Source organism: Gopherus evgoodei, chromosome 12, assembly GCF_007399415.2.
Source record: "Gopherus evgoodei ecotype Sinaloan lineage chromosome 12, rGopEvg1_v1.p, whole genome shotgun sequence".
Classification (NCBI taxonomy): Eukaryota; Metazoa; Chordata; order Testudines; family Testudinidae; genus Gopherus; species Gopherus evgoodei.
In genome coordinates, this window is record NC_044333.1 from 3,204,325 (window position 1) to 3,226,694 (window position 22,370).

The window sequence follows — 22,370 nt, forward strand, 5'->3', positions numbered from 1 at the left end:
ATCACAATTGCTTAGCCGTTGAGTCTTCCTGAATGTTTGGGTGCAGTGAAATAAAATGTATTGTTTGGAATGTTTGACTCATTTGCAAACTGATAAATAAGCCATACCACTGGAATTGAAAGCCATTAGAACATTGTCATATTATATTACATAGTGTAATGTAACCATTTTAAATGTCAGACCATTTTGTTTTTAAACTGTTAATCAGAGGCTTCCATAATGGTGTGATTGTAGATGGGTTCATGGGTTAGAGAAAATGGGACTCAGATGAAACCTGAACTCTTTTTCTCTAACAAACTGATAATCTTCCTTAGCACTGCTGTTCTTAAGTATTCCACTGTCCCTTCTTCTTCCCTTCAAAGACAATCACCTGATCTCCCCAACACTAACCTGGACTTTCAGCCATTATCTGTTTCTCCTCAAAACCCAATTATCTTCTGGGTCTCAAACCCTCAAACCTTAACGTTGCTGGCATCTCTGGATGTCTGAGTCTCAGCAGACCTGTCGCGGTGTATGCACACCCATCCTCCTATGGGGCAGGGCAGGGCAGGGCAGGGCAGTGATATACTACGGTTATCTTCCCTGGTGGCCCTTGGGGAGACCACAGTATGGGCCAGATGCCAGGGTTACAGCCTAATGGCTAGAGTCAATATGGCGGCTCTCAGACACAGTGTAGCATGGCCTAATGGCCAGAGTGAATATGGCAGACCTTAGACACAGGGCAGCGCGGCCTAATGGCCAGAATCAATATGGTGGCCTTTGGACACAGAGCAGCATAGCCTAATGGCTAGAGTCAATATGGTGGCCCTAGGACACAGGGCAGAGACAATATGGTGGGGAAAGGTGGGGGCCACCCCCAGAGGGGTGAGGGCCTGGATTGGAGGGCCCAGGCCTGCTTGATTCCACCGGGCCCTGACCCAGGGTCCTAACAGTGACAGTGTGGTCCATCACTGGGTCAGTGAGGAATCCCACCGAAATGTGCTGACCTCATTCAGCTGGGAGATACCACTTGCTCACCCTCCCTGGGTCTCTTCCTATCATAGTTGCAGATGCTGCTGTCAGTGGGGCGTCAGGGTCTCTGAGCTCCTCAGCATGGATGGTCTTCCAGGGCTCCAGGCCTCCAATCCGTCTCGCAGGGTCTCTGGCTTTTGCAGGCACAGGCCGTGGCAGCTCTTCAGCTGAGCTTTGGCCGAAGGGCCTTCCCCTCCAGCAATCAGCCCAGAATGAACCGGGCTGCTCCCTTTTATACTGAGGGAGCAGTTGGAGCATGCCCAGCATGGGACTTCCACCACCCATAGTTGGGGTTAATCCTTCCCTCTCCCGTGCAGGGTATGCACGCCCCATCTGTCAGGTGTAGGATCTCAGATACACAGTGTATCCTGGGAGCTCCTCTGACCTAGGGACGCCCCAATACACATGAGGTTACAGCAGCCACTCAGTCTCGGCTCAGACTGCCAGCTCTGATGAAAGAGACCCTACAGTGAAACTGTTAGCAAAGGAAGGGAGGGCCCCAATGGAATTGAGGAAGGTTAAAGAAACACAGGATGTTGGGAAGAACAAGAGTTATCGTGTCCAGTTTGGGGGAATCAGAGTGGGAGCTCCGAGCTGAGGCAGGGGACGAGGAAGAAAAAGGATTGGATGGTTAGGGGGGGTTGAGCTCAAAGAAGGATCTGGTATCCCTATGAGGTGTCAGGGAGAAGGATGAGAGTGAAATTAACTTGTCTCACCATACTAACTGTATCAAAAAGTCAATTAGGATTAGGTGACGTACATGCTTGCAGTTGCTTGCTTTCAATATCTGTACTTTCGCTATGTTACCATTGCAGAAAAATTGGTACCGTTTTTGAACCTGTCTCTATAAAGGGGATTAATCATAAATCATAGTAGTAGGGAATAGTGCTATTTTGCTAACTCCTGAAACGCTGGGAGCAATTCTTGTCTCCAGTTTGGGAAGAATACGCTGTAGAAAAATTGTTAACCCATGATACAAAGAGTGAAGGCCACTGCACCTGAAATGCCTTAATGTTCCCTGCTTGTAACTGTGGATTCTGTTGTTCATGAAGCCAGTTGGAGCCAGTTCCTCCTGTTGCTCGCTTTCTTATGGGAATGATGCCTGAGTTTACCAGACTGATGTGTGTGTTATTTCCCTATAGGATTACATCCACCAGGTAACCTGCATCACGGAAAGAGAAAAGTTTATTGTGCCTATCCGAGCTATAGGGGCTCGGGCAATACTGGACTTCCCGGACCAACTGAACTTCTCCACCTGCCCTGTCAAGTACAGCACTCAGAAAACTCTGCTGGTTCGCAACATTGGCAATAGAGAGGCCCGCTACAGAACCAGCCTTCAGAGGTAAATGGGGCTTTGGTTGGTCTTCATGTGCTTCACCTTACTTGCCGAAGGCTGTGTTAATGTAGGAAAGCAAAGAGGAACAGAACAATCAGATAACGTGCACATTGCAGTATGTCCTGCACACCAACTTTTTACTGTCACTTGCTGTGTGATGGAAAAAGTGTCTGTCTGAGCCTCCAACCCTTGTCCATGGTAGGTTGCAGAGTTTTAGGGCATGCTGTTGTGTGTGCTCCATAGAAATACCATGCACAAGCTTGTCAGATTTAAAGGAAAAAAAAATCTTGTTGCAGCCCTGTAGTTAAAGATACAGGTAGGAAAATGGTAGCCAAGTCCTTCTCCCACTATGGAAGGTATGGGTAGGAGCTGTTGTCAGTTGTTGGCTGCATATGTGTTCTCTCTGTGTGCTGCACCAGCTCTGGCCTGGCAGCCAGTACAGCAGACTCCAATCGAACTGCCCAAGAAGACAACAGACTCAGTTCAGTAGCGAAGGCACTTGGCCAGGTTTATTGTCAACGAAGCACAGTCCTACTGCCCTGGCTCAATGGTTCTAGGTACACTAACACGTGGACCCCAAGCACAGCCCCAAAACCCAGCGGCAGCCAACCCCTGGCCATGCGCTCCAACCCCCAGCCCTGGCTGCTGACCCTGGGCGCTGCTCCTGGATGGCGACCCTGGGTTCTGGTGGGTGCTGGCCAGAGGCACCGATCCCCAGCCCCAGGCGCCAGCCCTGGTGCAGATGCCCAGCTCTGGGCATGCAGCAGCAGACACCAACCCCAGGCGCTGGCAGGTGCTGGCCCTGGACGTTGACCTCCAGTCCCGGTTGCGCAGCAGCAGGCTTTGGTGGGTGCTGGCCCAGGACACTTACTCCTAACCCCTGCTGTGCAGCAGCAGGCATGGACCCCAAGTGCCGACCCTGGGTGCTGACCCCTGGCCCTGGTCACACAGCAACAGGTGCTGGCTCCAGGTGCCGACCCCTGGCTGTGCAGCCACCCAGCAGTCTATCAAGTGCCATGCGCTTCAGGTGTCCCTCCCCACACTGCCGCGCTGCTCCTGCCCTCTGTCTTGGAGCCCCTGGCCAGTGGCTCCCAGGAGCCTCTTGCTTGCTGTGCAGAGTCAGGGGGAGGGGAGAGGCTGATGTCAGGGAGTTCCCCTTCCCCCACCCATGTACCCCATCTCTGCAGAGCAGGCTGGGGAATATGACAGGGCTCAGGAATGGAACATGGGGCAGAGTTTGCTGGCAGCTGCTCTGTGTCTCAGGCCTCAGACTGGTGAGTGATGATCTAGCTAAAGGGGCAGCATGTGTCTCTCACCCTCACACACACACTGTGTCTCTCCAGGGCCAGCTCCAGGCACCAGCTTATCAAGCAGGTGCTTGGGGCAGCAACTCCAGAGCGGGGCGGCACTTTCAGGTATTTGGCAGCAATTCTGTGGAGGGTCCCTCACTCCTGCTCGGAGCAAAGGACCTCCCACTGAATTGCTGCAGATCGCGATCGCGGCTTTTTTTTTTTTTTTGGCTGCTTGGGGCAGCAAAACCCCTGGGGCCTGCCCTATGTGTGTCTGTGTGTGTGTGTGTGTCTCTCTCTCTCACACACACACACACACACACACACACACACAGTGTGTGTGCATCTCTCACACACACAAACTGTACGTCTCACTCTCTCACACACACACACATATTGTGCGTCTCAGTCTCACAAACACACACTCTTTCACACTCACTTCCCAACACATACTTGTGTTGTTGTTGTTGTTACTTCTTGATACTTCCTGCAACGCATATATATTCTCTGTAATCTTATTCTTTCAAAGTGTGTTATTTTAGTATTTTGACTGGGCTATCCATTTCATAATTTTTATTTCCCTCTTTTGCTTAAATTTAATTCTTTGAATAGTGAGTTCTAAAATGCCTAACCTGTGCTGGCTGGAGTAATTATCCCTATGGTAACTTTTAAAAAATATATATTATATCTAGGTTTTTTGATTCTATTGGTGGCGGACAGCCACACATTACCTCGATATGGTGCACATAACAAAATTCATTCCATGCATATATGGAAAAAATTAGAGAGAACATTGGCAGGAAGCTTGTGTAAGTTTACGGTCTGCCAAGCTAGGATGCTAGTCTGTGTTGGTACTTACCTCTCCCTGAGCCCCTAGACTGTGCTGGTGCTCACCCCTACCTGAACCCCTAGACTGTTAGAGCACTCACCCCTGCCAGTGCCTAGACTGTGTGTTTGCTGGCTGCCTTAGCCTACAAGCTGAGGCTAAAGCCTGCTCCCTTCTCTGCCCCGTCCCAAAGGGACAGAGCCTGAACTCGTAATTGCTTTCTGTCCCAGCCAAGAGGCTGCGAGCTAAATACTGCTTCCCCCTGCCTGGGTGGGGGAGAGCACCAGACTGTTCCTGCCGGTTTACCTCTGCTAGGTCGCTACAGGACTACAGACTGCATACAGCTTGGCCACAGCAGTGAGGCCCGAGCCCCAGGATTATTGCCTAATATAGCAAGCCTCCATCCCCACTTGAGAGTGATGGACCGCTACACTTCCCTTCCTCATCCAGCCATCTACATAGGCAACTTTAACAGCCATCATGAAGACTGGGGATACTGCTCAAATGACACAACTGGGGAACAGATCACAGAATGGGTCTCCCTCAAAGACCTCCACCTGCTCTATGATCTGAAGCAATCCAGATCTTTTCGGTCTGGATCACAGCCCTGACCTGTGTTCTGTGACCTGTAGCAGCACAGGTATTCCACTGGCCACAACAAGAACCATTTTGAGTCACTTCCCGCATAACCAACATCACTCAATTTTCCAACGTAAGTTGAAGACAGGGATCACCCTTGTTGATCTGTGTTAGAGGCTTTTCCCTTCACTCTCTCCCCTGGTTCTTGTCATGCAGATGGAAAGCAGACCAGAAATCCAAAGTGCAAGCAATGCAAAGTTTATTGGGATTAATTTCCAGCAGGCTTATGTATACCATAACTCGACACTGCAGAGGCCTGTTTCCCAGTGTTCCCACTTCCCCCTCCTCAGCAGGCATAATCATACCTGAAATGCATGCCCACAGTCCCACCTCTTACAATTTATGGTCATGTTCCATTCTGGGGATCGTCCGGCTAGGGTCTTCCTTCTCACCCCTGTTGTACCCCATGAGAGGGGTAAGGAGTGAGGTTGTACTTCAGTCAGGGGCAAGCATTTCTCTGGTCTTTTAGTGTTTTACTTCCCACCCCTCTTTTGCCCCTTCCAGCTGGTTGCTTGACCTTGCCTTGAGATAAGGAGTTATCAGAGTGCAGTGAGGGGGTAGCTGGGGCTGTGTGTGGGCAGAGAGATAGCTCTGAGTGCAGAGAGGGGGTAGCTGAGGCTGTGTACAGGCACGGGGGTAGTTCAGGGTGCAGGGAGGGGGTACCTAGGGGCTGTGCGTGGGCAGGGGGTTACCGCAGGGTGCAGGTGGGGGGGGGTAGCTCAGGGTGCTGGGAGGAGGTAGTTAGGGCTGTGTGCAGGCAGGGGGTATCTAATAAATAGAGATATACCTATCTCCTAGAACTGGAAGGGACCCTGAAGGGTCATTGAGTCCAGTTCCCTGCCATCACTAGCAGGACCAAGTACTGATTTTTGTCCCAGGTCCCTAAGTGGCCCCCTCAAGGGCTGAATTCACAACCCTGGGTTTGGGGGGCTAATGCTCAAACCACTGAGCTATCCCTCCCAGCCCAGGAAGCCAGAGTTGAGCTAGTGAGGCTTAAGTTAGTGTGCTGTAAATGGCAATATGGATTTTGTGGCTCCAGTGCAAATTGGGCTGTCCTGAGCTGAGGCCCGAGGGCTTGAGAGTACGAGTTGTTACCTGATCTGCAACATCCATGCTGCTATTTTTAGGTCCACTAGCTCAAGCCCTGCTAGTGGGAGTCTGTCTATCTGGGCTATGAGGCTCACTCTCAGCTGCAGTGCAGACATAACTGCAAGCCCAGTCCTTCTCCTTTTGAAGTCAGTGGCAAAGCTCTCACTGACTAATGGCCCTTATTTGGAGCTACTTATACTTAATGAGCTCCAGCAATTTCCTCACCTGTCCCTGGGTTCCTATCCATAACACTCAGTGTATGCCATGCTTCAATTGTTCATCTTGTTTTTATATACGAATTGCATTTCAAAACCACAGTGAGACAGTCCAGATTGTGCTGTTCAGGGTGATAACTTAACTACCAGCAAAATATTAAAAACAAATAGACCGTGATCCTTTCAATGGATGCCATAAGCCTCTCCCCAACAAACCAGGCAGTCCTTGCCGAGAAATGCATTTCATCTGACTTATCCAGAAAACGATTCCAAGACATTAAGATGTTGAGACTTCCCTTTGATCAACCAGGAGTCCCTTCTTATGTTGTCTCAAATCAGCATGTTTTTATGTCAATATTAATGCACAACAGATTCATTTAATGACTTCTAACACATTGGAAAGAGCTTAAGTAGTCCAAGTACTTCTAGTAAGCATGGCCAATGTTCTTTACAAACTCATTTAGCAAGTTTCAGAGTGGTAGCCATGTCTGTATCAGCAAAAACAATGAGGAATCCTTGTGGCACCTTAGAGACTAGCAAATTTATTTGGGCATAAGATTTCGTGGGCTAAAATCTACTTCATCAAATGCATGGAGTGAAAAATACACTAAGCAGTATCTATATTACAGCACATGAAAAGATGGGAGTTGCCTTATCAAATGGGGGGTCAGTGCTAACGAGGCTAATTCAATTAAGGTGGAAGTGGCCTAGTCTCAACAGCTGACAAGAAGGAGTGAATATCAACAAAGAGGAAAATTACTTTTTTAGTGCTAAGTATCAGAGGGGTAGCCGTGTTAGTCTGGATCTGTAAAAGCAGCAAAGAATCCTGTGGCACCTTATAGACTAACAGACTTTTTGGAGCATGAGCTTTCGTGGGTGAATACCCACTTCCTCAGATGCATGTAATGGAAATTTCCAGGGGCAGGTATATATATATGCTAGCAAGCAAGCTAGAGATAACGAGGTCAGTTCAATCAGGGAGGATGAGGCCCTGTTCTAGCAGTTGAGGTGTGAAAACCAAGAGAGGAGAAACTGGTTCTGTAATTGGCAAGCCATTCACAGTCTTTGTTCAATCCTGAGCTGATGGTGTCAAATTTGCAGATGAACTGAAGCTCAGCAGTTTCTCTTTGAAGTCTTGTCCTGAAGTTTTTTTGCTGCAGGATGGCCACCTTAAGGTCTGCTCTGGTGTGGCCAAGGAGGTTGAAGTGCTCTCCTACAGGTTTTTGTATATTGCCATTCCTAATGTCTGATTTGTGTCCATTTATCCTTTTCCATAGAGACTGTCCACTTTGGCCGATGTACATAGCAGAGGGGCATTGCTGGCATATGATGGCGTATATTACATTGGTGGATGTGCAGGTGAATGAACCAGTGATGGTGTGGCTGATCTGGTTAGGTCCTGTGATGGTGTCGCTGGTGTAGATATGTGGGCAGAGTTGGCATCGAGGTTTGTTGCATGGATTGGTTCCTGAGCTAGAGTTATTATGGTGCGGTGTGCAGTTACTGGTGAGAATATGTTTCAGGTTGGCAGGTTGTCTGTGGGCAAGGACTGGCCTGCCACCCAAGGCCTGTGAAAGTGTGGGATCATTGTCCAGGATGGGTTGTAGATCCTTGATGATGCGTTGGAGGGGTTTTAGCTGGGGGCTGTATGTGATGGCCAGTGGAGTCCTGTTGGTTTCTTTACTTGGGACTCCACTGGCCATCACATACAGCCCCCAGCTAAAACCCCTCCAACGCATCATCAAGGATCTACAACCCATCCTGGACAATGATCCCACACTTTCACAGGCCTTGGGTGGCAGGCCAGTCCTTGCCCACAGACAACCTGCCAACCTGAAACATATTCTCACCAGTAACTGCACACCGCACCATAATAACTCTAGCTCAGGAACCAATCCATGCAACAAACCTCGATGCCAACTCTGCCCACATATCTACACCAGCGACACCATCACAGGACCTAACCAGATCAGCCACACCATCACTGGTTCATTCACCTGCACATCCACCAATGTAATATATGCCAGCAATGCCCCTCTGCTATGTACATCGGCCAAAGTGGACAGTCTCTACGGAAAAGGATAAATGGACACAAATCAGACATTAGGAATGGCAATATACAAAAACCTGTAGGAGAGCACTTCAACCTCCCTGGCCACACTAGAGCAGACCTTAAGGTGGCCATCCTGCAGCAAAAAAACTTCAGGACAAGACTTCAAAGAGAAACTGCTGAGCTTCAGTTCATCTGCAAATTTGACACCATCAGCTCAGGATAGAACAAAGACTGTGAATGGCTTGCCAATTACAGAACCAGTTTCTCCTCTCTTGGTTTTCACACCTCAACTGCTAGAACAGGGCCTCATCCTCCCTGATTGAACTGACCTCGTTATCTCTAGCTTGCTTGCTATCATATATATATATATACCTGCCCCTGGAAATTTCCATTACATGCATCTGAGGAAGTGGGTATTCACCCACGAAAGCTCATGCTCCAAAAAGTCTGTTAGTCTATAAGGTGCCACAGGATTCTTTGCTGCTTTTTTAGTGCTAATGAGGCCAATGCAATCAAGGTGGACATTGCCCATTTCCAACAATTGACAGGAAGGTGTGAGTATCAGCAGAGGGAAAATGACTTTTTGTAGTGACCCAGCCACTCCCAGTCTTTTCAGGCCTAATTTGATTGTGTCCAATTTGCAAATTAATTCCAGTTCTGCAGTTTCTCATTGAAGTCTGTTTTTGAAGTTTTTTTTGTTGAAGATTGGCCACTTTTAAGTCTGTTATTGAGTGTCCAGGGAGATTGAAGTGTTTTCCAAATGATTTTTGAATGTTGCAGTTCTTGATGTCTGATTTGTGTCCATTTATTATTTTGCGTAGAGACTGTCCAGTTTGGCCAATATACATGGCAGAGGGGCATTGCTGGAACATGATGGATTATATCACATTGGTAGATGTGCAGGTGAACAAGCCCTTGATGGTGTGGCTGATGTTGTTACGTCCTTTGACGGTGTCCCTTGAACTCTTGATTCCTGCCATCCAGAATTACAACTTGCATCACCTGTGCTTAAATAGAGAATCTCCCATTAAATTCACTTACAATGAAATCCTCCTGTTAATGACACTTCAATTACTTAGAGACTCAGTTGCTGAGGTTGTAATTGAAGAATTCTCTTCTCTTGTTTGACTTATTTACACACCGAGATACCACTCTAGCTACAGTTTTTATCTGCATTGATTCAAGTCCTTTACTTAGAATTAACTGTCACTGAAATACCAGTAGGTTCTGATCCTTCTTAAATATAAACAGGATATTTTTAAAATTGAAAAAATGAAAACTATAGATTAACCCCCCCATTAATCATTCCCTCCTCTGGTCTCCTAGCAGTCTTTTCTTCTTTGTGTCAGCCTTCTAGGGTGTGGGCTTTCTGTAAGAGGGGCTAGCTCCGATATTTATGCCTTGTGCAATGCAAGGTTCCTTGCTAGTACTCAGCAAATAATTAATAATTATTTCATTTTGTGAAAATAGTCTAAAAGATCAGCTGGAAAACCCTCAGATAAAAAAACAGCTTTTAAGCCAGAGTCTAGTCTCTGATGTGAGTTAATTGCTGTTAGGATTATTGTGTTCTTCAAAAAAAGAAAAGTTGTGCAATTGTGCTTGTATAACGCCGACAGAGCCCAGTCGTCAGCAGGTGGGATTGAACCAGGGACCTCTGGAGCTTAATGCATGAGCCAAAAAACCAACTGCCTATTAGCTAAGGCTGTAGAGCAGACTCAAGCGCTTTCTTGCTCTCTCTCTAAGTCAGGGGTTCTCAAACTGGGAGTTGGGACCCCTTGGGGTTGCAGAGTTATTACATAGCGGGTCGCAAGCTGTCAGCCTCCACCCCAAACCCTGCTTTGCCTCTAGCATTTATAATGGTGTTAAATATATTTAAAGTGTTTTCATTTATAAGGGGGGGTCACACGCAGAGGCTTGCAATGTGAAAGTGGTCACCAATACAAAAGTTTGAGAACCACTGCTCTAAGCTGTCTCATTGCCACTAGATGGGACAGAACACCACACCCAGAAGGTGTGTAGGTTACATAGTTCCCCTAGCTGAGGAAGCATATCCTAAGCTTCAGAGACTTCCCAGGGGAAATCCTGGATGAGCCCCCAGTTGTTATGCTGATTAAACCCCAGTCGTCAGTGGGTGGGATTGAACCTGGGAGCTCTGAAGCAAAATGTATGAATCTCTACCACATGAGCTAAAAGGCAACTAGCTATTAGCTAAGGCTGTAGAGCAGACTTAGTCTCTTTCTCTCTCTTGCTCTACCTGGTCTTGGTGCCACTAGATGGGACAGAACACCACACCCAGAAGGTGTGTGGGTTACACTTGCTGACTCGTTTTTTTTTAGTAGCTGCTAGAATGGGACTCAGTGGGCCTAATTCTAGAACTCTATAGACATCACAGAATCATCCCATGCAAATGGCAATTTACGAGGGGCTAGGGGTGGGGAATTAATTTGATTACAGACCAATTACATCAGAGTGGTAATTTGAGGTATGAGATCTCTGCAGAAAGTTGGGGTCACTGAGACAGATTCTGATCTTATAAACCCTGATTTAAATACCTCCTAATGTACACAGGTGTAACAAAGGAGAACCAGGCCTAATAATCAGTTTGCATGTCTGCTCGCCACCAAAGGGTGTATCCCAGTTTAGGCCTGATCTGTCATTTTCATTGTGTTGCAGCCCTTTCTCTGTAGAGCCCTGCATTGGGACACTGGGTGTAGGGGAGACCATGCAGCTAACGGTAGAGTTCCAGCCGCTGGAGATAGGTGATCACTCCAAGGACTTGATTGTTCATTATGACACCGGTGAGTTCTGTGCTGTGTAAGTACTCCATATATTTGCAATCAAAAACCTGCGGTTAAAATAGAGTTAAGGCTGGTAGCGTGTTTCAGTGGAGACCAGACAATGCCCCAAAATGATATTAAAATAGCTTTACACAAACTGCCCCTTTTCAGACTTCGAAACATTCAGGTGCCTGGAAATGAACAGTCAAAGGATTCAGCCTCTACATATTTGTCTGTACAATGCGATCTTGGTCCACGCCTGGGGTTCTGTTGTGCTACATAGTGATATAATCCTTCATCACTCGCTATTGCCCCCACCCATCCAAATGTAACTTTACCAGCTCGATTGTATGCAAATCGAAGTCAAGGTCAAAATAGTTGGTGACTAGGGGATTAATAAAAATGGATCCCTTTAATAGGAAATAGGATTTTGGAGTCTTGTGGTAACTTATTCTTTGGGGGCTAGTTGGTGTGGGAAAGAAAAGGGGGCCTTTATCTACATTGAAATCTTTTAAGTTCTTCATTTTAAACCAAAAAAGTGATAAGTTTAAACACTTGCTACCTGTTCCTTTCCTTATCCCCTCATCTTCTGCATGTTCTTTATTGTGCCCCTTCCCATTCCCTTGACTCCTTCCAAGCCACCCTCCATGGACCCCTTCCTCATGTTTTCCCTCAGATGCCCCTCATACCAAGACCAGTTTTGAAGTACGTAGGCGCTGAGGTCCCTCAGCATGCTGAAGAAAGTGCTAATCCCCTCAAAAGATCAGGCCCAAAGTTTGGTGTGATAGGGAAGAAGCCGCAAAGGACAGGAATAGAAGCTTGTCAGTTGTGTAAATCAGACCAACATTGAGCTGGAGAACATATTGCAGAAGAAGTGTTACAAGTTACTTTGACTTGTGTGATGAGGCAAGTTAACATCCTTCTGGTCATCATGTTCCGGAAGGAATGAGGATTTGTGCTGACTGACCAAATAAATCTCAGTATCAATAAAGAACAATTGGTGCATTTACCGTTGTCTGAAGGAGAGATCATCTTCTGTCCCTTATTCCTAATTCTTGGTCCTGAGAAGCTTGATCTCCATTAATGCGGTTAACACCATGAAATGTAAGAAACTGTTCTAGTTGTCCCAAATGTATGTGGATTGGTAAGAAGTTTTGATGTGTTCAGACTAACCTTTCTAATGCTATCGGCCTTAATGCCTTTATTTAATATTTGGCATTTTCTGGTACCCGGACTGAGAATTGTTCAGTCTTATACTTCCTCCTTTTGATCACACTGTCCTTTAAAAGAAAAGCGTTAAAAGTTCAAGAAGGAAAGCAACTACAGTGCCTCATTTGTATGTGTGCACCATTTTCACTGCTTCCTTAACGAAACTAGAGGATAAAAAACAAAGGACCAGATCCTTCACGGTGTAAATTAGAACTAGCTGAGTTGGAGATCTGGGTTGGGGGGAAAGCGGGGGGAGTTGTATCCTTACATATCAAAGATGCTAATGATAAAACTAGCTGGATATTCTGAAAAATAGTGAAAGTGCCATGAGGCCTAACCACACACTATTTCTACGTTGGTGTAACCCCTTTGATTTCAATAGGGGTAACACCTGACTTATAAATGAGATCAGAATCAGGCCCAGGACTGAGGTTTTCAATCTGATTCTTATTGCACAGAACCCCCCTTCATCTAATCTGGTCCCCCACAACAGCTGGCATAGGTGCTGGAACTAGGGGTGCCGCTGCACCCCCTGGGTTGAAGTGGTTTCCTTTATATGTAAGGTTTACAGTTTGTGTTAATGGCTCTCAGCACCCCCATTATAAAATGGTTCCAGCACCCCTAACAGCTGGTCCCCTTGCTGGCACAAAGGAGATAAGAGTGGATGGGCCACAGAGCTAGATAGAACTAGTTTCTCACTCCCCCAGGGGGTGGTCCTTCCTCAATGGGGTTGAAATACATTTGAAGAGTGATGTGGGGGAAGCCTGCACTGCACGTTCTGCAAATAAATACAGGACTTCACTCCCACCACTGTGACATCTCTGAATAGAACTAAATTCATTAAAGCAAAACAACAGAGAGATAAAGAACAAGGGAAAAATTAAGGGATCATTTCTGTTGCTTTGTAGCATAAAAAGAAATAGATAACTGCAGAGATTGATTAAATGTTTCAATTTCATTTCAGCTATTAATCAGTCTCAAAAGCTGCTTATTGCAAATGTATTACAGAGCAGCCAATATTCCATTACACAACCTAACACAGCAGACCCTTGCTAATTTATACTGCACTGAGTCATTTACCCGTAACACGCAAACCAAAAGCAGGCACGTCTCTCTTACAAAACTGCACAACAGATCATTTTCTAGTGAAATACAGACTATAAAGACTAAATGGCCTTTCAGTACATGGTGATATATTTTCCTTGCTTTATTGTTTTTCTTCAATTCCTCACTAACTTATATTCTCATTGGGTCTTCGTGTGATTTAGAGAAGGGCTACCATCTGTTATATTATTGTTACATTATTTAATATCTGCCAGTGTTGAGCCAAATCTGTCCTTAGTGTCACTCAAGCAAGTGTGGAGCTTCCAATGTGTGAGGAAGTCAAGATTTGGCCCGGACTTATTAATTGGATTGTGAGCTCTTTGAGATCTCCTTGAGTAGTTGGAAGGCACTTAGAACATAGTGGATTCTACTCTAAATAACCATAATAATGCTAAAAGTTCTATTAATCGGGTCTTGCTACATGGTGAATTAGTGCATGGCAAGCCAGGGTGTGAATCTACAGCGCACCAGAGCCTACCGTGCACTGACTGCCGTACATCAGTGTGCACTACAGAACTTTTACTGCACAGTAGCAGGGTCCACATGGCCAGTTAGTGCGCCACAAGCTAGGACACTAGATCCGCAGCCTGGCTTGGCCCACGCTAACTCGCCACATAGGCAAGCCCACAGACAAATACAAATACAAGGTCCTTGCCCCAAAGAGCTTACAACATACAACTGAAAGTTGTGGCATGAAATGCAACTAATCGTTAGTCTTTTAAACATTCCAGTCAGTGGGGCTGCCTCTTCTGTTGACTTTCAGTGGGACTTGTGCTCCTTAAACACTTCGAAAAATCCACTCAAGTATTTGAAGTGAAAGCAGTTTAATCCCCCTTAAGAGCCACTGAAAATCCCAGTTCATCACCCTATAAGGTAAGCAGCAGACTGCTATAGCAGAGAGAATTCTCTGGGTCCATTAGTACCAATTTGGGAAAGGGTTTTGCTTATTCACTTTTTCTTAGAGTATGCACAATGTGCCTAAAGTGGCATGTGACCAGGATTCATCAGTGAATTGGGTCTGCTGGTTGGACAGCTACAAAAGTATCCTTCCTGGCTTGGATATCTGCATATTGCTCTGGACAAATAATGTCTACAGGGTTAAATTACCCCGTGCAGACACCTAGCATGAGGCCCATATACTACTTTAGCTCTCAAAAATGGGGCTTAAGCAGGATGTAAGTGTCGCATAGGCCTTGTGCAGAGGGGTAAATTTCAATCACAGAGCTGGTGCTAATAGATGCTGCTACATTCCAGAGATTCATTGTGCAGCACTGGAATTTCTCACAGTACAGACAGCACCAGAACTGTTTACTATTAGTCCCAGTATCTCTTGGGCTTCCAGTGCCAATATATTAATCTTTGTGGCTAATTAGGAACGTCCTGACCATATGTTTCACTCAGCTCATTCACAGCCTGACAGATACCATATACTTAGATGAGTTTTTCAATGAAAAGAGTAATTGCTCAGAGGATTTTCTTATGACAGCACTGCAGCACTGTGAAACCTTAGCAAATACCAGCTCACTTCCATGGGAACGGAATCAGACGTGATGGTGAAAAGTAGGAGAGAACAAAGCTGAAAGGGGAGCCAGCTCTGAGGATGAAAGGCATCATCAAAAGCCTTTATTTTAAATAAAAGATCCATGGCAGTGCTGTTTTGCCTTCTGTTGAATGGAGATCTTCAGAAAGTGGCTTTCCCAAGTACATGAGTGATGCACAGTGTGACGGGTTGGACCCCCCTTCCTAGGCGCCGCCTGATGTACTGGGGTTTCACTGAGCTTGCCTGCTCCACCAGCCTGGGCTCCCTTACACTATTTTCCTGAGCCAGGCTCTCCAGCCTTCTCCAGCACACACAGGCAGGGACCCGCCCAGCTGGAGAGAGATGCAGACACTGAGACCAGCTCTGTGTGGGAAGACTCGGCTCGGGGATTGCCCAGCACTCATGTGCACCCCCCCTCTGGAGAGCAAACCCAGAACTGAGTCGTCTTGCGCAGCACCGAGGCCTTACGGCGCAAGCTCAGGAAATCCTCCCCCTCCCTCAGTGTGGGGGAAGAGATGCACAGGTTTTTACCCTCCCCTCAGTTATGAATTACACAAACCGGGCTTAAGAAAACAAAACAAGTTTATTAACTACAAAGAATAAGTTTTAAGTGCTTATAATGGATAGCAAACAGATCAAAGCAAATTACTGAGCAAATAAAACAAAACACGCAAACTAAGCTTAATACCCTAAATTAACTGGTTAATAGTAGCAAATTCTCACTTTAAATGTTGTTTCAAGCAGGTTGCAGAGTTTCTTGAAGGTAAACTGCACTGCTAGCAGCTTAAATCTCCAGGATTCCTTTCACAGGCTAGACCTTTCTCGCCTGGGTTCAGCCCCTGTCCCGCCCGGCCCCCAGCAGCTTAGTTCCTTTGTTTCTTCAGATGTTTTCAGCAATCTTCCTTCTTGGGCAGGGAGGCAGTGGAGAAGAACCCTGATTACTTCACTTCCCTGCCTTAAATAAGATTTACATATGGCAGGAATCCTTCCTCTCTCTCAGTGTGATCCCCCCCACCTCAGTGGAAAAATACTAGAAGTCCAAAATGTGTCCAGTACCAGGTGACATGATCACATGACCCTGGAGTGTCAAAGCAGCATCCCAGGACTTCTCAGGAAGGTGGGAGATTAACATCTTCAAAGTCCTATTGTCCTTCCTATTGGCCTATCTAGGCTGATTACATACTGTCTGGTGGGTGTTCCCCAAGTGTAAACATAGTTGTAATTGTTACATAATCAATATTCCTAACTTCAGATACAGAATTGATACATGCATACAAATAGGATAATCATATCCAGTAAATCATGACCTTTCCAATGATACCTCACATGATCCATCTTGCATAAAACACATCTTAGTTATTCCATATTCATATCATAACAATATCTCTATGAAGAATATGGGGAGTAGCGTCACACAGCTCACTCAGGTTTGCAATGTTAGGCCTTGGCTACACTTGCGAATTACAGCGTAATAAAGCAGCCCTGGGTGCCCTAGCTCACTCCCCGTCCACACTGGCAAGCCACGTAGAGCGCTCTGACTCCGCAGCTACAGCGCTGCTGGTTCTCCACCTTGGCCAGTGGAATAACATTTGCTGCGCCCCCGCTGGAGCGAGTGTGAACGAGGTTTTGCGTTACTGCGCCGTGATCAGCCTCCGGAAATGTCCCATAATCCCCTTAAGTCAAGTGGCCACTCTTGTCATTGTTGTGAAATAGGCTGCAGGAATGTGGAAATGCTCTTTCAAAGCTCCGTTTCGGAGAAGCCGGCTGCTTATTAGCTCCGAGGAAAAAGCAAACATTTACTGTTTGCTTTGAGTGAGTGAGAGAGAGGTGGGGGGAAGGGAGTCTGAACTTACAAGACAGCACGCTGACACACTCTCAGCTCCCCCGAAACCCCACTCTCTGTCCCCGTACATACACACAATACACTCCCTGTCACACTTCACCCCACCCCCACCATTTGAAAAGCACGTTGCAGTCACTTACATGCTGGGATAGCTACCCATAATGCACCGCTCCCAATGCCGCTGCAAATGCTGCAATTGTGGTCACACCCGTGCGCTTGCAGCTATCAGTGTGGACTGACTGCAGCGCTTTCCCTACTGCGCTCTCTGAAGGCGGGTTTAACTCACAGCGCTCTACATCTGCAGGTGTAGCCATGCCCTTAGTCTAGCTGGAATTGCTCCCGAGTAGAGCTAGCCGCCGTCTGGGTATTTGGCAGATTAACACCCTACTTGTCTTGCAGAGCTTCTAGAAACCTGACAGTCCCTTAGTTAATGCTCCATTAAGGCAAATTTAGCCTGGTTCACTGTTGTTAGCAGACCTGCGCTGTTGGCAGCTACTTCATGGATCCATGTGCACAGAATACGAAAAGGGCTACTCTGCATCAGTTATTTGATTAATTACTCCAAGGGCTGCTGAAAGAGCAGAGTCTCAGAGAATGCCCAGTGTTACTGGCAGCATTCGAGGCTTATAGCAGCCTTTGCCAGGCTGGATGAATCCTGCTGTACCCTGCGTTACTGCAGCCATGGAGTGTCCTCCTGGAAAGGACATACCGCAATGGCCCTCCCATCATGAGGTCTTGCAATCAAATGTTCGGCCTCCAACAAATTCAGATTGATTTCTGTCCTCTGTTTGGACCCAAACTAAGGAAACTTCAAAGAATATCATCTTGTGTGCACAAGCTCAAGAGCTTAGAGGCGCCTTGAAGGTGTAACCTGGGAGTTCTTCTTTGAGTGCTTGCTCACGTCCATTCCATTGCAGGTCTGTGCGCTCGCCACATGCACTGGTGCCAGAAGTTTTCCCCTCAGTGGTATCCATAGGGGACCAGTTCTAGTACCCTCTGGAGTGGTGTGCGTATACCTCAGTATAAGGGGCGCTGCCGGCTCCCCCCACCCTTGGTTCTTTCTTACCACCAGAGACGGTGCTGGAATGTCTCCTTGCCTTGGAAAGCACTTAGTTAGTGGTTTTCTCTTAGTGTTGTAAATAGTTAGATAAGTAGTTCTTCTGATACAAAATTACTAAAGATAGTTAAGACCCAGGCAGACTGCGAAGAGCTACAAAAGGATCTCTCAAAACTGGGTGACTAAGCAACAAAATGGCAGATGAAATTTAATGTCGATAAATGCAAAGTGATGCACATTGGCAAACATAATCCCAACTATACATATAAAATGATGGGGTCTAAAGTAGCTGTTACCACTCAAGAAAAAGATCTTGGAGTCATTGTGGATAGCTCTCTGAAAACAGCCACTCAGTGTGCAGCGGCAGTCAAAGAAGCAAACAGAATAATGGGAATAATTAAGAAAGGGGTAGACAATAGGACAGAAAATATCATGGGTACCTCTATATAAATCCATGGTATGCCCACACCTTGAATACTGTTTGCAGAGATTAATAAGACTGGGACTTTTCAGCTTGGAAAAGAGACGACTAAGGGGGAATATGATTGAGGTCTATAAAATCATGACTGATGTAGAGAAAGTAGATAAGGAAGTGTTGTTTACCACTTCTCATAACACAAGAACTAGGGGTCACCAACTGAAATTAATAGTCAGCAAGTTTAAAACAAATAAAAGGAAGTATTTCTTCACACAGTGCACAGTCAACCTGTGGAACTCCTTGTCGGAGGATGTTGTGAAGGCCAAGACCATAACAGGGTTCAAAAAAGAACTAGATAAATTCATGGAGGATAGGTCCATCAATGGCTATTAGCCAGGATGGGCAGGAATGGTGTCCCAGCCTCTGTTTGCCAGAAGCTGGGAATGAGTGACGGGATGGATCACTTGATGATTCCCTGTTCTGTTCACTCCCTCTGGGGCACCTGGCACTGGCCGCTGTCAGCAGACAAGACACTGGGCTAGATGGGCCTTTGGTCTGACCTGGTAGGGCCATTTTTATGTTCTTTGTCTTCTTAATAGTTAGTTAGTGTTAGTGTTGTGAGATAGCTTAGATAGTCCCCTTCAGGACTTAGCCCAGGGACAGGGCATGTCCCGCTCCCCAGGCTTTAAGTCTTGTGATCACTGTCGGAAGCCTATGCCAATTAGTGACCCTCATCAAAGTTGCTCGAAGTGTTTGGGAGAAGCCCAAATCAGTGATAAGTGTTGCATTTGTAGGAGCTTCAAGCCCAGGACAAAAGAGGAGTGGAACATAAGACTGAGAGTGCTTCTCCTGGAGTTGGTCCTTGTGCCGGTCTACGAGCTGCAAAAATTGGACTTGGCACAAAGGACGGCAGCATCAATGTGAATTGTACCCCTGGCACTGGCCTCCCGTTACTGGTCCCAGTCCCCAGTGCTGGCGAAGAAGCAAAAGAAGCACCCAGGGAGAGGGTGTTCCCCAACCTCCTGTGTGTCAAAGGGAAAGTCTGGGGAGGAGCATAGACCCTTGCTGGGTAGTAAATCTCCTGAGCCCAGCCAGGCATTGTCATTGCTGACTAGGCCAACCAGCCCTCCTAGGGACCTGCAAGGCCTCAACAAGTATCTCAAGAAGTTGAAGTTTTGTATGGACTCCCTGGCCTCCATCATTCCTTCGTTGGATCCAGGAGACTGGTACACCTCCTTTGATTTGAAGGACACCCACTTTCACATATCAGTATTTCACAGACACAGGTGTTTTTTGCATTTCACGGTGGGGACCGCCTACTACCAGTTTGCAGTGCTTCCGTTCGGCCTAGCAACAGCGCCAAGGGTGTTCATCAAGTGCATGTCGGTGATGGCAGCTTATCTCAGACATCCGGGTATCCAGATTTACCTGTACCTGAACGACTGGCTCATCAAGGGCTGCTCCAGGACCCAGGTCCAGTGCAGCGTCACTGTGCTACAAGCCATGTGTCGTGCTCTGGGCCTGTTGATAAATGAACAAAAATCAACGTTAATCCTGGTCCAAAGAATAGAGTTTATTGGAGCGGTACTCAATTCTACCCAAGCCAGAGCTTTTCTGCCCCAGGACAGATTCAGGACAATGTCAGATCTCATTGCCAGCATCTCCGTACACCCGCTCACCACTGCCCGGGTCTGCTTCAGGCTACTGGGTCACTGGCAGCTACACACTTTGTCTGTCTGGTATGCCCTGGTGTTCTACCTGCAGCACACCAAGCCCTTCCGCAGGTCGACCCAGCTCTTTATCGCAACAGCGGACAGAATGAAGGGTCTCCTGGTGTCCTCACAAAGGATCTTGAATCCAGACCTGTTATGAGCTGGCTTGGGCCGAACTGCCGCCTGCAGTGAAGGCTAACTTGACTAGGGATCAGGCGTCCTCGGCTGCCTTCCTGGTGCACGTCCCTATCCAGGACATCTGCAGGGCTGCGACATGGTCCTTGGTACACACGTTCACGGCGCACTACGCCATCACCCAGCAAGCCAGAGATGACGCTGGATTGGCAGAGCTGTGTTGCAGTCGACACGTCCATGAACTCCTACCAGCCTCCAGTGGTACTGCTTGAGAGTCACCTACAATGGAATGGACATGAGCAAGCACTCAAAGAAGAAAAGACAGTTACCTTTTTCCATACCGGGTGTGCTTTGGGATGTGTTGCTTATGTCCATTCCATGACCCGCCCCTCTTCCCAACTGCCGGAGTTTCTGGCAAGAATGAACTGAGGGTGGGGGCAGCGGTCAGCTTGTGGCACCGGTGCATGTGGCGAGTGCACACACCTACAATGGAATGGACATGAGCACCACCTCTCGAAGAACCCCAGTTACGGAAAAAGGAATTGTCTTATGCACTTCCCTAGCTGTACCTCAATCAGGGAAGAACAGCTGCTGTGCTACTTCACCCTGAGCCAGACTCGCACCTGTTAACAGGTTCAAGGGTTGCTGGGGACATGGTCCTGCTTCCTCCCCACCACTCCCTGCTCCCTTCAGGGTAGCTACTGCATTACCCTTGTGTAATCTTTGCGCTTACGGGAGCACCACTGCCCTTTACTGCACTGGACTACAAGGGGTGGGGAAAAGCTCCTTGCAAGAGTAAAGCACAATGTGGCACTACATCACTGCTACGTCTGGGGCACCCCTTTCCTCCCCTTCTGCATCCTTTGAAACTAAAGCCCTAATTGTCTCCAGTTTGTGGGAGAGCTTATATGAATCTGATGCTTCTTTAAAAGGGATGATAGGAATGTCCACTCGATTCCCTATGTACAGGAAGGTTTGACATTCCCACTGCTAAAATCAGATGACACTCATTCATGGTTTCTTGTTTGTTTATTTGGATTTAAAATAATAAAAGATACCTTTCTAAGGCTCTAGGCATCCTAATATCATCAATAGCTCAGGAATGTCCCAGCAGTATTAAAGTAATCACTGCAATGGGCAGACACCTACAGAAACTCCTTTCTGCCCCTTCATTAGTGAGGGAAGCACACCATCAGCCCTCTCCAAAATCCCACTCAAACAGATCTGCTGCAGCATGGACTCCTTTGGAACAAATGAGGAGTGAGTTCTAGAGTCCTGGGACCTTCCAGTTGCCTCGTCTTTTATAATGAGTGAGGTCCATCTTGATTGTCCCAGCTGACTGTCATCCTGTGGCAATATGGTACAGAGAAAGAAGCACTCCCTCGGGGGGCCAGTCCCAAGCCCTTCGTACATCACATCAATTCCAACATCAAGCTGCAAAGGGTTAAACATGAGCATGGTCTGGTCAGACCTCTTCCTTTGTGACTTGAGCACAAGAAGCTGGTGCCAGACTCCATTATATTATCTGTATCACCATCTTGGGCTAGCAGGATAGTCCCATGACACTTCACCACCTGGACTCTTGTTTGGGTCCTTCCTTTGAGCCCATGTGAATGTTGTGGAATGGACACTGCTTTGTTTGAGGCCGTGTAATAGAAAAAATGTGTAACAAGGCACTTTTCATTGATAGCTGCCCAAGAGCTGTATAGAGAATCTTCACACCCACTGTTGCAATGACTCTCGGTTACCTCACCCAATGAATAGCATCAGAGCAAGGATTAGAACTGGCCAATACTCTGTCCTCCGAGATAAAATGCCTTATCACTTACCTCTGGCTACAATTAGAATTCAGTTCTTTATTGCCATCTTCTATCCCATCGCCTTGCAGCAAAAGCAGCATGTGGAGTCATATGTTACAACTGCCAACTTGAAAAATCTCTTCTGACATTTGGTCACAAATGGTGAAACCAGGAATTAACTATGAGATCATAGGAAACATTAAGGCTTATTTCCACAGGCACTAATTAGGAGGCTGCCATGGAGTTCTTCAGTCTGCAGCAGAATGATAGCAAGTTTGATGTGACATTAGAGCCATTCAGATTTGGTGGGAATGGTGG

The 22,370-nt window shown here is 46.9% G+C and overlaps 1 protein-coding gene across 4 annotated transcripts in view; it reads left to right on the forward strand.

Moving 5' to 3' along the window:
- Nucleotides 1–22,370, forward strand: part of HYDIN (HYDIN axonemal central pair apparatus protein) — a 392,944-nt gene that overhangs the window by 45,852 nt on the left and 324,722 nt on the right. For all 4 annotated transcript variants that reach the window (XM_030581746.1, XM_030581750.1, XM_030581747.1 and 1 more), the window contains exons 6-7: nt 2,154–2,353; nt 11,132–11,256. In XM_030581746.1, the coding sequence (XP_030437606.1) occupies nt 2,154–2,353; nt 11,132–11,256 (325 nt within the window). The remainder of the gene's footprint in view (nt 1–2,153; nt 2,354–11,131; nt 11,257–22,370) is intronic.